This window comes from Melanaphis sacchari, unplaced genomic scaffold, assembly GCF_002803265.2.
Source record: "Melanaphis sacchari strain LSU unplaced genomic scaffold, SCAv2.0 Contig202_pilon_pilon, whole genome shotgun sequence".
Taxonomy (NCBI): domain Eukaryota; kingdom Metazoa; phylum Arthropoda; class Insecta; order Hemiptera; family Aphididae; genus Melanaphis; species Melanaphis sacchari.
Window position 1 is genome coordinate 190,479 of NW_020270994.1, and position 17,352 is coordinate 207,830.

Sequence of the window (17,352 nt, forward strand, 5' to 3'; positions counted from 1 at the left end):
CTTTTAATGACGATGGTCGTAAGTCTAACAAATACCCATTTATTTCAGTGTTCTTATTGAACGAGTAATGACATCCGGAATTGATGTTTAATAGTTTTGAACCACAGCAATTTAATGTGTCAAAATAAAATAAATAGTGCAGGTATTATAGGTCATTTTAGTAATGACTAATGACCATAAAAATTAAATATTATTGACAAAATATTAGGTAAGGTCCGGTTAAGTAAGACTCTATTTTTTTAACGTATAATATTCATGTCGTGCTTAGGAAAACCATAGCTTTAAAACATATGATTTTACATTAGTCAATAACGTCGAAACAAAACATACAAAAATAAGCTTATTCAAAAATGTAATAACTTAGCAATGGTGATAATTAATTCACTACTAAAATTTTATTTAGCTCCCATAATTTACAAATTTTTTATAAATATTTAATTAGACTTTTTAAAGTTAGTACATGGTTCATATGCCTGACCCAATATAATTATACTGTAATTCTATATCAAAAACATTAAAAAGCAAGATGAATAACAACCTTAATATTCGTATTTGTATATTAAATTAATTTTTAATATCAATAAATATATAAAAAAAAATGATGTATACAATACTGGCTAATATTGGTTATATTAATAATATATGATAATACCTCTAAAAAAATTCTCTAAAGTTATTCCAGAGTAAATAAACTAAACAAAACAAAATCGATGCATTTTTTTCAAAAACGAAATTTTTCACAAACCAAAATATTGATCATTTTCAACCAACAATTATTATTGAAATTAACATCAACATAGTAAAATTTAATTCGTTTTTTGTTACTTTAGTTAGCATAAATTTAAAAAAAAAACTGTATTTACATCAAAAACACACTAAATCATGCGAAAATGTAATTATGTAGTAATTTTGTGGATAAATTTGATTAAATTTTCATTTGGTACCCACGGTATCCAATTCGCTGAACTTCAACTGTTGTATTTCAGAATTCTTCAATGACAGGCCAAACATTCGTTCAATAGTCTGTTTGATGTCAACTCCCATCAATGAATCCATTCCTAAATCAGCTAAAGTAGATGTAGGCTTAACTGAATTTGGATCTTGAATGCCTGAATATCAAAAGAAAATCGAAGAATATTATCGCATTGATTTATTAAAAAAACTGTACATTAAATTAAAATTATTTTGTGTTTCATAGTATACAAACTTTTAAACAGTGTTATTATTATAAAGCGATAAAAACTGTACAATACCACTCGTATAGAAATTTCAACAATTTATTCGAGTAATAAACTGGGAAAATTTTACAAGTACATTAAAATTTCAATAGCTCGAATCTTAAGAGAAATAAAAATTAATTTGACTAAAAATGATGATTCTTGAATATTTATAAAATTACTAGTATTTCAAGCGAGAGAAAAAAAATTATATTTTTATAAGTTATTAAAAATGATTACGGAGTTATACTACGGTATATATATATATAATATTATCATACAGAAATTTTAGTTGATTCATTATTATTTACTATCATTGTTGAAGATATTTCAATATAATACATTTTATTTCTAACATTAAAAATTACTAAAAAGTTACCCATAATTCCAGAAACGATTTCCGTGAGTGATTGTGATTTTGAATTCTCTGTCAGTTTTCTTTTGGTTGGTATCACGTGCGAAGCAACGACGGCTGAACTTTGTGTTAAAAGTGTATCCAACGCCACTAAGCATGACGATATTTTTTGGGCCAAGGTACCATTGATTTCTTTTTCTTCGTTACCACGAGTTAATAGATACGCCATTCCGACGTCACCTATGCCTCCCCATTGAATAGATTGCTATCGATTAAAAAAAATATTGTACAACACCAATTGAGGTACCGACGTCTGTTGTGGAAAACGTACAAGATTCTTATGAGACGTGATATAAAAACGATTTTTTTCTTACCGCCGGCAGTCCTCGTTTTTGTCTTTGCTCCGAAATCCTTTCCATGATAGAATTTGCATAACCGTAATTGGTTTGTCCCCTGTTGCCGCGGCCACAAGATATAGACGAAAACGTGACGAAATATTCCAAATCCTTACTAAAGTCTTTCGATGCTTCGTCTAAATGTTTAGTAGTTAAGACTTTACTGTTGTACACAATCTGGAAGTTATCCACTGTTTGATTTTCAAAAATTCCGTCTCTCAAAACCTACATCAATAAAAAAATATTATACACACAATGCCGTTTAAAACTCGATATCCGATTCGATGAAATCCGTACCCCGGCTAAGTTGAAAATACCACCGAGTGGACCGAGACTAATAGCCAATTTTACAGTTTCTTTAGCTCCCGACAATGTGGTCAGATCGAATGTACTGATTTCCACTTTGATGTTTTGACTTCTCCATATACTTAATCTATATTTCTGGTATCCGGTTTGAATTCCACTCCGCGAACACAGAATAATATTCTTTGCCCCGCGTTCTATTGCCCACTCGGTAAGTTCCATTCCAAATCCACCGAGGCCACCTAAAATCGATTTCAATTATATTGACCTTCTGAACTCGTTATGATAATGATTTACCCGAAAGTATGTAGCTTTTGCTTGGATCGAAGTACACCCGTCGGTATGCCTCAAAATTGGATCTCAACGACTCCCCAGACACTTCAACGATAATCTTGTTTCCAGTTTTATTATTAGCGCATGATCTGTATGAATACAAAAATTCGGTAATTATATTAAATTAAATATACATGAGGTATGATTTAAATTCACTTGAAAGCAGATTCGACATCAGAGTATGGATATACAGAAAACGGAAGAGGTTTGATAACATCGGTTTTTATTCTTGAATCGATATATGAATAAATATTGTCTGCAGACGGATTGTTTAAAATAGGAATATCTTCAAACTTGGCTGATATGACTCCAAATCCATTTGGCGAATCTGAACATAATATAATAATTCGACTTTTTTAGTATCTTTTACTAAATAAGTTATCGTCTTCTAGAAAAACCAATAAATGGAATCTACATAATATATTAATGTTATTTATTTTTATGTTTTTATAATATTATTCGCTAATTTGCATTAAATTCTAAAAACTGAAATGTTTCTCTTACGTATTTTTTTATACTTAACGTACGCCAATCTCGTTTAAGTGGTATATTTGTATAATAAAATTTACTTGATAAGACTGAAACGTCTGTTTTTTCGGTGATGATAATTTTTGCTTCATCGGCAAGCAGTTCTGGTAAACGGTTAGAACAATATTTAGATAAAATAACATAGTCAACCCCTCGATTTAGAGTCATCGTTGATATCATGTGAATGAATTTTGAATCAAACCTTGTAGTCGAAAACTGACTCGCCTATATTAATTTAATATAAACACAGTATAACTGCCCGATCATAAATCATTTTCTAATATTATATATTTCAAAGACTCACTTTTGGGTAATTTTTCTTAATCATTTCAAGCTGTTCATCAGTTTCAACTACAACAAACACTTTGCACTTGAGTGATATTGAAATAGAAATAGCCGCGTAGTTTACACCGTTTCCATCAGCAAATACCAACACATTTTTGGATTCCGATAAATTCCCTTTGTGTATTAAAGCATAAGTGGCCTATAATCATAATAGAAACTTTTTTTATTTCACTCAATAAATACGATTTTATAATTCATAACACTTTACCACAAAGTATGAGTACGGAACAGTAGCGGCTTGTCTCAAAGTCCAACTTTGTGGTACATTCCATACGATAGCATTACTGTGATTGACTGACGTTGATAGAGCACCAGTTTTAATCAACCCCATTACCTTTTGACCATTAGTTTTAATACCAGAAAATTCTACTCCGAATTCGGTTTTCTATAAAAACGGGTGTATTACTAGTATACAGAAAGGTATAAAAATATCACAACTAAATTATAAATCACCGACCATTGACGATACTGCAGCTAAATCGACATTGTTTACACCAGCGTATGCTATTTTTATTGAATCATTACTGTCGTCGTTTTTCGTATATCTGTAAGTACGGTAGAAATTTAAAATATACACAAAACGATATTATAATTTTAAATCTACTTTGTCGACTGAACCCATTGAAGTGTTGTCAGATCACCTTTGGACTGTACGGACACTTTAGCTTCAGTTGTTTGAATATTAGAAGCGTTTTTTACATCAATTGGTAAATGTCTGTAAGATCCCCAAATGCCATTTCTTTCCACGTTAAAGAACAGATCGGTTTCAAGGATTGAGGCAAAATCGTTCGATGTATATTTTTTGCCAGATTCTGTTAGTATACACCTAACAAAAAAAAATATATATATCTATTATGGTTAAAAATCAACTTAAACGAAGGATATAATCAAATACCTAATGGGATTTTCTTCGCCATTGAATTCTTCCACTAAACATTTAGATAGACCGAGAACACCGTTGATATTTTTATCACTGTAAACTATAACTTTTTTGCCTGAACCTCCTTTAATGTCGGCTAATTCCTTTTTCAATAATTCCACCCAAGAAAACTGTTCGTCATCGATATTTAAAGTTGTGTACTGGTATTTTGAAGAAATCTAATCATAAAAAATTAATTGATAATAAAAATTTATTTTTAAGGTTCCTAATAGTTTTATGCAATACTTTTTTCAACAGGTAGTATTTCATATCGCCGTTTTCAATAACTGTCGCTATTTGAAGATTCAAAGCGTTCAATTTGTTTGGGGCATTTGTAGACATATTTTCAACCAATAGAACAAATCCTCTCGGAGCTAATGTCGCAGAAATTTTACCCAATAAGGTAGCGTCAAAACGAGTATCATCGGCAACTATTAAATGGTATTCCTCAGATAACGATTCATTTTGAATGTTGAAGTCAATAACTTTAATATCTAATGATGATAATTTGCTCTGTTCGATATCAACAGACTTGTTCGAAAGAACTGTATAGTCCACCTAAATCAACATGAAATATTTCAATGTCTATCGTTTATAAAGAATTATATAACTATAATCCCTCACATAAAAATTAGCCTCTGCTTCAATTATTTGAACAATTTCGGTAGCCAATACGTTATTGTTATGGATTTCTGCGGCTTTTACATAGTGCACTCCTATGTTTTCCATAAATAATCCAATTAAAGAATAAAGAACTTCATACGTAGTTAATTCGTTAGACTATAAAGAAAAACAATGTTATTTTTTTTTTTTTATTTCTAATTCTCAAAACTATAATATACTCTCACTGTATACACAAACGGAATAAATGAGTGACGTTCCAGAGTTGCTGAAAGTTGGGCGTTTTTTCTTAAAGGTACCGGTGTCACTTTCAGTTTAGAAATAGTGACTCCGCCTGATTGTGTTGTCTTGGCATAACCAAAATGGTTTACTTCAATTTCTAATAATAATTCGATTAAGATAATTTTAAAAATATAAATTCACACTAATTTTATTACCTTTAGGATCTGACGACTTTTCTGAAATTTGTTTATGGTACACGGGGTCAATAATAATTTCTTTAATGTATGTTGGTAAGCGAAGTTCTCTGGTTTTTATAGATATAAGTTCAAATTGTAAAAGGGTATCAATAAATGATACCCAATTTCCAGTCCACGCAACTTTACCTCTAGAGCCTGATATACATAGTTTATTTATTTATTGTTTGTAAATAAATTATTTTACAATCCTACCTTTAGTATTTGCTTCTACAAATCCTAAAAATGCATCTTTATATTGATACCCTCGTAGTCTCAACTCCTTGTAAAAGTCTTCAGAATTTATTTCCATTTGTTCTGAAATGGTTGTAATATGTTCTATTTGATTTTCTTCGGAATTTTGGGTCAATAATTTTATACGTCCTGAGACTGTTAAAGATCCTCCTTCTAGTAACTCAAATTCCCCGGATTCATTGAGTATATTAATATTGAACTGAGTACTACCTTTTATATCAAAATATAAGTGTTTAATAAATAATCAAATGATTTATGATGATGTCATGTACCTTCATTATTAAGTACAGTGGGTCGTAGGAATCTTATATTCTGAAAAATGACTGGAACATCTTCAAACCATTTTCCTTGAAGTTTTGCATAAGCTTTCCATACTAATGTCTAAAAATAAATAATTGTGTATAAGTTAATAAAAATCATACCAATTAATAATCACAAATAACGAAATGAGTAATTTTTTTTTTATAAACTTTTCCCATTAATCCGAAAGTACAAAATTGTAGTGAAAACCAAAGCCCAGACAATACTGTATGAATTTGGTTTAACAATAATTTATTGTAAAACCCAAAAGCACTGCATACTTTTTGTAATAGGTAATAACAAAAAAAGTACACTACATTATGGAAAAATGGGTTCAGATTTGATATGCAACAGACGTATGCATGCTGTTAGCTTTGCATATCTTATCAAAATACCATAATATTCATTTTTTTCATATCAACATATTAAATTCCATTAATGTTTCCAGGTATAATACATTATGTTAACACTAGTGAAACGATGCATAATTTAAATTTAATATTTTTAACATGTGTTTTAAATCACATTATTTCTAAAAATTGCAATGTATCGTTCTGTTGACATTATAATATATTTTATGTATTATTAAATGAGCATGTAATAAAAAAAAAATACTCATTCTTACTATGTATCCTGCAGCTGGATATAAAATACGACCATCAATTGTATGACCAACTAAAAATTTATCTTGATCTGTTTTTAAATCGATTTCAACTTGATTATCGTCTGACCCTGAACTCTAAATTTAAAAAAAATAATTTTGAATTAATAAATTACATGTAATTCAATACAAATTATGAAAGATTAATCAATTATATAGATAGAAAAGTATATAAATAACTGTTTTAACTTACTTTTTCCACAAAATTAGGAACTAAATAATCGTTAGAATGATCCCACTTCAACATTGGAGATATCATTGGAGTACCTTTTACTACAGGGTACTCAACTTTACCGTACAAATTTTGTAATTGTGGCTCTGCTCCAGCAATATATAATCTTTAATAAATATAACAATATAATCAGTAAGAAAATATCATCATATTCCAAAATATTGATTGAAAAACATTTACTTTCCAATTGCCTCCAACAAGAAATTTACATGATTCGAAATAGTTTTCTTAGTCAGACCGATATTAGTAACTGTAGGAGGCAGTGATCTCTTCAAAATTGCTTGTAATAAACAATGAGGGGCAATTTCAATCGTTATAGCATTTTCAGGTACGTGTTTCGTGGCGCCGTGAAAGTAAACTGGTGAACTTATATTATTTAAATGGTAATCTACAGACGAAAACTGGGCTTCCGGTGTGTTCCATTGGTTTTCGGGTAATGATGTACTCTTCCACCGATTGGTTCGTGGTTTGGGATTAACCATTATCTACATAAAAAATTAGGTAGTATATTAAAATATTGATCAATTATATACAAGATCATTAAAATTTTTTTTAAAGCGTAAATAATACTAATATAAGTACCTTCTCATAATATGGTCTCAATAATGGTAAAAGTTTATTTAGATATGGCGTGTGGAATGCATATCCCATCGAGTCAACGGGCTTAGCAAATATACCTTCTTGTCTTAAAGTTTCGGCGAATTTCAAAGTTATGTCTTTAGGTCCCGAGATCGTAACACTGTCTGCACTGTTATGACAAGCAGCTATTATACCTTCAGGAAGTCTCTTTTGTGTCTCTTCCCACGATAGTCCTACTGCGACCATAGCACCAACGGGTACGTCAATTTGAATCAATATTTTGGATCTCCAGTACATTGTCAATAAAGCTTCTTCCAATGTAAAGCAACCGTCTGCATATGCGCATGCGAGTTCGCCAACCGAATGTCCAATAATACCATCGGGATTGATACCGAGTGAGTTTAAAATATTAACAAGACCAATCTAAAAAAAAAAAAAATACCGTGTTCATGAAATATATACGTACATTATTATCAATAATCTGCATTTACCTGAACAATAATAATCGTGATGGTAACATTCAGTATACTCTTAAATGTATTTTCGTCAGATTTGTAAAATAAATCATAAACACTATAGTCATATGGAATTAATATTGAATGTGCTTTGTCTACAGTTTGTTTAAAAACTTGAAATTTCACCAAATCGGCGACCAATTCTAACGACTGACTTCCCATACCTGGAAAAATGAAGTAGATTGGCCTCTTATCACCGGAGACATTACCTTGCTAGAATGATAACATTTTCGTTTAGTATTATGCATTTTAATACTTTTTTTTCTATAATATAAAACTTACAGCTATTTCAAAATTTCTAGGAGTCTGTCCAAGAATTGAATATCCAGATAACTTATAACCGGGAATTTTTGATTTATAAATATCATTAATTAAAGTTAACAGATCATTATCATCTGCATAGTTTTCAATCTAAAAACCAAAAATAATCTATATGTTTTTATACGTTATAATTAATGTCTAATTATTGTGAATATTGTAGTTTAAATGTATATGACGTTCGTTTATTATTATTTATATTAAAATTAACAACTAACAGATTCAAATTGTTCTGTCAACGCTTCTCTAGTTCGTCCTGACAGAAATACTAGCCTAGGTATTTCAAGTGTTGGTAATGATATTGTCTGTGCTTTTTTATCGTTAGCTTTTAGAATAACATGAACATTTGATCCTCCGACACCGAATGAATTAATAGAAACCAAATTTCCTGGTAATGGTGTTTGCTTATCGATAACCTAATAAATTTAAACGAATTAATACTGTGTCACTTTTATAATAATAATTATACATTCGATTACCTTCAATTCTCCACTAACAAGTTTTGGAATATTGTGGTTTAGTGTTTCAAAATTAATGTTTGCTGGAATAATTCCTGTTTCCATTGCATAAAGCACTTTAGCTATCGACACTAAGCCTGATACTGGTTCTGCGTGACCCACATTTGATTTGACCGATCCAACAAGCAAAGGACTTTTACGGCCAATACAAAACACATCCGAAATGGCGTTCAACTCTTGTTTGTCACCGACCTATAAAAACAAGATTATTTCAAAAATATTTATGATAATTTAATTTTATTGACTTACGCCCGTCCCTGTTCCGTGAGCTTCCACATAGTGTACGTCATTGGGATTTAAATTAGCACGTTTGTAAGTATCTCTAATTAACTGACTTTGAACTGACTGTGAAGGATATGTGGCGCCTTCGATTTTAAAGCCGTCAGTATTAGTAGACGTTCCGACTATAGTCGCGTATATTCGTTTAGCATCTGTTGATTTTTTTATGTATAGAGCAACAATAGCTTCACTTCTTACGTATCCATTAGCTAAATGTAATACATGTGTTATTTTGATTTTTAAAATCTTTAATTATAAACGTTTATAAGTTTTTTTTATTGAACTAACCACCAATGTCAAAAGGTCTGCTTGTTCCTGTAGGACTAAGCATATTATAACGATGATACATGACTGAAGTGGACGGTTTTAAGATTAAATTAGTTCCTGCAACAATAGCTGCATCGCATTGCCCCGTCTTTATCGCGGTAATGGCTTCGTGTAAGCAAAATAGCGCGCTCGAACACGCAGTGTCGATAGCCACGCTTGGACCTATTTAAATATATTTTATATTCGTTATCAACAAATTCCATAAAATTAGAAATTTTAAATGAATATACCATTAAAATTGAACTGATAAGAAAGTCTGTTTGCTAGCATAGATCTAATTGCACCAATTGTTTCATATCCGGTCATTTTTTCTGGTGTACGTTCATGATAATCTGTAGACTCGGTAGTCATCAAACCAACATATACTCCTGTTTTTGTTCCACGTATATCTTGCGGGTTAACGCCTGTTTTTTTTAAATATTACTTGAATGCCGAAACAAAAATGAAATAATTCTATTTAAATCATGCTATAAAAATACCAGCATCAAGTATGGCTTCATGTGTAACTTCGAGTAAAATCCTAAGTTGTACATCCATGGCATTAGCTAATTTTGTATGAATTCCAAAAAATTCTGCATCGAATTTGTTTATTTCCTTTAATTTTCCTATCCTTGCCGGAACTCCGTACATACCTAGGTAATAAAACATAATATTCTGTTTGTATGTTAATTACATTTTAATCTTAAGGCTTGATAGCAAATAATTATTTGTAACAAGAAGACCTACACAATATACTTGCATTTACAAAAGAAATTATTTAAAAATGTATTTACCTGGAGACCATCTTCTGTTATCAAGAGTCAATAAATCCGCGTTGTTGTACAATTTTTGCTTAAATTCTTCAGTAGAATTACATTCAGGGAATCGTCCAGCAATACCAGATATTACTACTTCGTTTGTTTCCAACATGTCTGCAAATAAATAAATGTTTATAATAATGATATCAATAGTAATAATACACATTAAATTAGTTAAATGATGTGGTTTATACTGGATGGATTTACCTAAGAATAAAAGCTTAACTTTATTATTTTTCAACATTATTAATTTGATTATCATACTAATATTAATAATAATATTCAATATTGATAAGTTCAAAACTATTTAGAACTCACTACTTTTTTTCATCAGTTGTTAAATATTAATTATTTGAAATAAATCAAATTATTTTATTTTAATAATTGTTTATTGGATAGTTTCTTGATTCTTTGAATGATTTCATTATCGAGTAAAATAATATTATCTATTACGAATGAATAGAAAAATTAAGGGACAATTTATTTGTAATTTTACAAAATTCTTTTTAAAGATAAAAAAATTTTCTATTATTTTTACTTTTATATTATACAAATATAATACATAAAGCGAAACGGTTTGTATCTTTTCAAAATCTGATACATGAAAATGTTATTTCTTTTTAGTATATTTATTCAATTTTTAATGATATAAAACTCTGCGAAATTTTTTTTAGCTGTTTGTCTGTATTACAGCATCTATGTATTTAAAATTTTTGTGCATTCTATAAAATAATAAAAACGGCACTATTTGTTAAAATGAACATTTTTTTTTTTTTTTTGTATTTTTCCTATATTTTAGTTAAATAATAATTATAAAATACTTGAACAATAAAGCGTAAAAAAGTTAATTCATTTGATTTTTAATTTTAACGTGCAAAATTTGAAAAATTATTTGATAATATCAGGTAAATAAAAATAAGCACCCGCAAAATAATAAAATTTTTTAAAACAATTAATATCATAATCTGCATAATCTATAAATTAAAAATATTTAAATAAATAATTTAAATATCAAAAAAAAAAATAAATACTGTTTCATCATACATTTTATTGTTAAATAAAGTTATTACTAATACATAATTCGAATAAATTTATAATTATTTTGTTTAATTTAACATCATAAAATTAAAATAATTTAATTACATCTATCATGACAGTGAATGTACACTATTGTGTTTAACACTTTTGACTGTTTTTTATTTGTTATAATTTCTATCTAATCATAAAATTTCAATATTTTCGCGTTTTTTCTTAGCTTAAATTTTGTGAAATTAGTTTATATAGTTTTTATTCTTCACCAAAGTATTAAAACGTTTTAATCTTAAAATAGAATATCAGCTAATCAATCCTGATAATGGATATTGCTTAATTCGCACATAGAACAAGGGTCAATAGTCAATTAATATTTACTATTTTAAGGTCGTCTTTCCAATGTTATTTACTGTAATGTTAAATTATATTGAAAATAGACATAACTACAAATATTTTTAAACATGAAATCGAGAGTCGGAGAATATAAATGTACAAAGTTAAAAAAAAAAATAAAGAATTTAAATTTTTCAATTCTATTAATTTATAAACAAAAACTAAATTTCTTAAATCATCCCTTAAGGCTCTAAACTCTAGAGTCTAGAGTATAAAAATAATTAATAATTATAAGTACATATTTTAATAATATGTTTTAGAATATTGTGTGTATTATATAATTCATTCTTTAATTTTTTAAATTTAGAATAACATTTTATTATACACACGCATTCAAAATTAATTCACAACCAAACAAATCTTGCTATCACCTATATATATTTTAAATGCTATTAACTGTTATAAATTATTTAGTATTGTTGAAAACACTAGAAAAAATCAAATTTTTTATCAGAATTAAATCTGAAATGTATAATTTAATAGTTATATAAAACAAAAGTATATACACTTCTCTTCTTACTGTTAATCGATATCAATCAATCAAAACTATAAATTGAGGGAGACACACTCAAGTTAAATAAAAATATATTTTACCTTAATAAACAGCGACGTGCCGATGAGAAAATTTTTATACACCTACAAAGAGTAATAATTATGGTAGTGCAATTTATGATTTATACGTAAGTACAATTACTCAAATTGTAAGGTATTTAATTAGTCACTTATTGAATATCGATATCATTGTCGAATTGTACTGTAGAGTTTTCTTAAATTATTTACCATGAGATACGAACAAGTGTTTTAATAAAATATCAAGATTAAAAAATATTCATTTTCCCAAATTAACCCTAAAGAGTTTAGTAAAATCAAGTCATTTTTAAGGTTTAGTTTTAAAAATTTAAAAGGTTATGTATTTTTACAACAAAATAATTTGCAAATATTCATAATTTTAATAAAAATTAAATTTTAAAAAATGTGGCTATAAGGTATATCCAATACTTTTAAATTATTGTAGCTATAACTTACAAGAAACTTTGTGTTACATTTTCAATGTTTTTAACATGTTGTATTTATTTCTATAAACATATATTGAAAAAATTCTAAAATTCCAAATGTCTTCAACCCTTTACTGCATACAAAGCACTTTTGCACTGTATTGTGTCGATAGTTATAATAGTAAAAAAAAACATGATTTTTAATAATATCAATAATTATATTTATACATCAAATATATTATTTTATGGCAAAGTTGAGAATTAAATTTCACCGTTAGAGTGTGCTATGTATTCCAGTTATAATTCCCATTAGTAACATCATGTAATAATATCCATTGTTGATCTATGCTTGAATGTGTGTTGTGATAAGAATAAAATCCAAAATAATGTCATTAGACTTCATGATCTACTTATATCTACTTTATTATTATACAAATACCAATAAAATAATTTTTATTGAATACTGTAAAATAACGTTTTTTTTTTTTGTTTTGTTTTTTTTTTTTAAATGCATTTGTGCACTTCCATGCAATAAGTACTAAACCATCATTAGTTACTACTTTCGACTCCGTGATTTTTACAATTTTATGAAAATTGTTTTTCTTATTATTTATTGTTTATATATTATAGAATATTAATTAATAATTAATATGTATTATTAGTTATATAATAATAATAATATTATTTAATGTATATTGTAAATTATTGTGCAATAATAATATTATAGTTATTTTATTTTCAATATTGATTAAATCCAAACAATTGACAATCTAGTGAACAATAAATTTATACCAATTGAAAGTGACAATGAGTTTGCTGGTATTAATTTAAGTGATAATGAAAATTTCGAATTTTGTTGGTTATTTTTATTTTTATGAGTTGTTAGTATTTTATCATATTATTTATTATATTAAAAATTTGTTATTTTATCATTAGGAATTATTTGCAAACGACGACCGAATTTTAAAAACGCCGTAAAAAATTCTAATATATTGAACTATCTCGTATATTTTTCTGAAGATAATATAGTTAATTTAGGTGCTTCAACGTCACAATCCCTAATTGTCATTCAAGTCTCATTAGATTTACAATCTTTATCAGTAATTGGTTCTGAACCCAACTTCACTAGCTTTGTCATTCGTTACACCAATACCTATCAGTAGAAATTATGGATCCACAAGACAACTATTTAATTCTAATGCTCTTAAATCAATGAAAAAACTCAAAAACATACCAAATATTTAAAAAAAAATAATAAGATGAGATTTGAAGAAAAGGAAATTTTTCGTAGAATCCCGGTTTTACAAATTTTTGCATGGAAAAACCAATACCTAATGAAACAAAAGAAATAATATCTTTTAAGGAATTTTTATTTTTATTTATTTATTTATTTTTTATTTTTTTAAATTATTAGAACATATTGCGAAACGGTCTACAATAATCCTGAAAAACCAAATAAAATAACGCAAAATTACGTACAATATTTTTTGGATATAGTAACAATGATATCAATTGTCTATTTTTCAAATATCAGGTCATATTAATCAGAAAATACTCATTATAGTCATAATAATACAATAAGAAATTTCACTAGTATAAATACATTTTAAAATATTAGACGGTTTATTTTAACGACAATACTCTAAATTTACCTAAACATAATTCAAATCGTGATATGGTTTTTAAAGTTTGGCCACTTATTGGTGTACTTAACAAAAATGTTGGCTCTGTACCTATCGAAGAAAAAGCTTATAATTAGATTAGCAATTGTGTTCAAATAAAGCTGTATCATATCTCAGACAGTTACTCTCTCTATAAATAGGGGTACAAATTTTATAAATAAATAAAAAATAACATAGGTTAGATTAAAAAAATATCATCAATGGTAATTTTGAAAAAGGCAGAAAATAAAATGCTAGAAGAGCTTGAAAAAAAAAGATACCGATAACAATAATTCCATCAACATAAATACGATTTTACACCTAGTAAATTGCCAAAATATAAATTTCAGTCATTCATTAAGAGCACTAAATGTGATGTTTTTTTTTTTTTTTTTTTTTATGTTGTAATACAGAAAGAAATTACTTTGATTTATTTCATTATACGTAAATAAATTGTTGTTATTTAAATTTAATTTATGTATAATTATCATGTACTTATAATTGTATTCTATAACAACCTTGTAATTAGTAAATATTATATAAATTATAAAAATATAAGCTTTTGTATATGTATTAATAAAGCATGGAAGTGCATGTATACATTTTTCAAAACTGAGTCAAATTGATTGGAAATATTATTCCGAATAGACAATTACAATTAAAAAAATATTTTAATGTATAAAATTTCTACAATTAATATGTTAAGATTAGGGCTGGGTTTTAATGCCCTAAAATAACTCAAAATGCCCTTAAAAAATGCAAAAATGACTTGAAAAACTCAAAAAATACACTATAAAAATGCTTTAAATGTATTCATCATAGCTTAAAAATTGGAAAAAAAAATTTTAAATCATACTGCAGAAGTGTATTTATTTTTTTTTTTTTAATAGTATTATACTTGATTTGTTGAATGATCTATTTTTTCTTAATCATTCGCGAAAAGGTCTTTCTATGATAAAATATTTGTTATCAACGATAACATGTCGTGTTATTTAATTTATTATTTGCGGCGTTAGTTCATCGAAAGTCTTTTGTTAATCACAACAACTCTCATTCATTTTATGAACAAAATGTAAATCTAAGAAAATATACTAAAATCGTCTAAAAATTCCCTATAAACGCATTTAAGGTTGATTTAATCAAAAAACGTAAAAAAATGCAAAAAAAAAATTCTTTAAAATAATCAATAGATATCATCCAATAGCCAATACACATTTTATACTTACAAACCAACGTTTTGAAACACCAAAAAAAAGTGCCTTTACATCAAAATCCCAGCCCTAGTTATGAATAATAACAAAAATCATTTACAGATAAATTCGTATTTTAACAATAATTTTGTTAAAATTTGAAATTTCCATAATTCATGAAAAATATACACAGCTACACGTTTAACTTTAAAATTTTAAACTAAGCGATGAATATATTTTTATTTATTTATTTTTATGTCTGAAAACACTTTTTACTGATTATTGTAAAAAAAAAAATGTTTTGAAATACCACTTTGAGCTTTGAGGGTGTTTTAGACAGCAAATTTGATCTAGTTTGTACTTTATTTAAAGCAAAAAGTGTTTTAAAAAATAATTAGGAATTACAAAATAAGGTACAAAAATTTGTTAAATTTTAATTGCGTTATTAAAATAATTGTTTGGTAACCTTGGTTATCAAAAAGTTAAGCCATCTTTGATCAGAATCGTTTCTTTTGAATACATTAATTTATTGTTGAATTAAAATTCAACAGATGTTATAGACACTGTATTAGTGACCAAATCAATGACGAGTTAGTTTAAAGTTTAAGTTATTTTAAAAATTAATTAAATATATATTGCAGTGAATTTTAACTAAGGTTTATTGAACGATAAATGAAATTTAAAAATAATTTTTAATTGTCATGATATAATTAAAAGTTACTTCGATTATTTTTAAAATTTAATAAATCAAAGAAAAAACTGGGAACTCACTGTGCTTTATAGAATGTTTAAAAATAATATTAACATAAATTATAACAAAATTAAATTTGAAATATTCATAGATACATACCTCCAAAAAAAACCAAATATCTTAAAAATGTATAAAAATATTTTTTAATAAAATCTTACAAACTTTAATGATAATATTTTATGAAAATTGCAATTTCCAATAGAGATTACCTTTATTTTAAATTTTAAGTTATACGAACCTTTATTTATTGTCACAAAAAGTATAATGAAACAAATTGACACGGAAAATTAAAATCCACTTGAGATGAATTTTTCAGTGAAATAAAATCTCACTTGGTGTTTAGATGATGATTGAACACTAAAATGAGAATTAGCAAACGAATCAAAAATATAAAATAATAGCTATAAATCTATTTCCGTTGGACCTATGCCTGTATTAAGATTAGATTTTATAAAAACGTTTACGGTTTTATAGTTTTATTTTGTTTGATAACAAAGGTCACACTTTTAACTATTAATTAGGGTCGGCATAATGCAAAAATTGTATAATAATATCACCTAAATCATTTCATGTATATCGTAGAAATGATTTTATAATTTTTATTATTTATAGAAATTTTTTTTTATTATTATACATTTACACATAATATATTGCAATTTAATAAAGTATCAGCAAATTTTATTTTATTTTACTTACAATTATTGTGAATCAAGAAGATGTGAATCAGAATATAAATGATAACATATTATAATACATACAGGTCATGGTGTTTAATATTTAATAATTATCAAATTTCATTTCAATAATCAACTTGTTGCTAATGGCTAGCCATAATTCAACTAATTTTTTTTTTTTTATTTGACATAATTATTATAAAGTGAAATTGTTTAATCATGTATCACATGGATGTGTAGTACAATATTCACCTTTATATGTTATATTTTAAGTTTAAAAAACAGAATTAGGAAATGATATATTTTAACAAAGTATATTATTTTAGTTAAACCAATATTAAATTTATTGTATATAATATAGCAAATGTGAATAATTTTTATAAATTATTGTATTTAAAATAATA

The 17,352-nt window shown here is 26.7% G+C and overlaps 1 protein-coding gene across 1 annotated transcript; it reads right to left on the reverse strand.

Moving 5' to 3' along the window:
• Nucleotides 1–786: 786 nt before the first annotated feature.
• Nucleotides 787–16,679, reverse strand: LOC112593387 (fatty acid synthase-like). Its single transcript, XM_025337763.1, has 32 exons — nucleotides 16,513–16,679; nucleotides 10,229–10,366; nucleotides 9,935–10,087; nucleotides 9,686–9,859; nucleotides 9,417–9,617; nucleotides 9,099–9,337; nucleotides 8,811–9,041; nucleotides 8,550–8,747; nucleotides 8,296–8,424; nucleotides 7,990–8,226; nucleotides 7,502–7,921; nucleotides 7,100–7,404; nucleotides 6,881–7,025; nucleotides 6,652–6,765; nucleotides 5,999–6,107; nucleotides 5,688–5,936; nucleotides 5,454–5,630; nucleotides 5,244–5,395; nucleotides 5,020–5,175; nucleotides 4,642–4,953; nucleotides 4,372–4,574; nucleotides 4,081–4,302; nucleotides 3,934–4,021; nucleotides 3,685–3,861; nucleotides 3,436–3,615; nucleotides 3,173–3,356; nucleotides 2,760–2,931; nucleotides 2,568–2,692; nucleotides 2,265–2,512; nucleotides 1,947–2,192; nucleotides 1,597–1,837; nucleotides 787–1,109 (listed from the first exon to the last, which is right to left on the reverse strand). Exons 2-32 carry the CDS (start codon nucleotides 10,362–10,364, stop codon nucleotides 934–936), a joined length of 6,099 nt encoding a protein of 2,032 aa, XP_025193548.1. The 5' UTR covers nucleotides 10,365–10,366; nucleotides 16,513–16,679; the 3' UTR covers nucleotides 787–933.
• Between the last annotated feature and the right edge of the window lie 673 nt (nucleotides 16,680–17,352).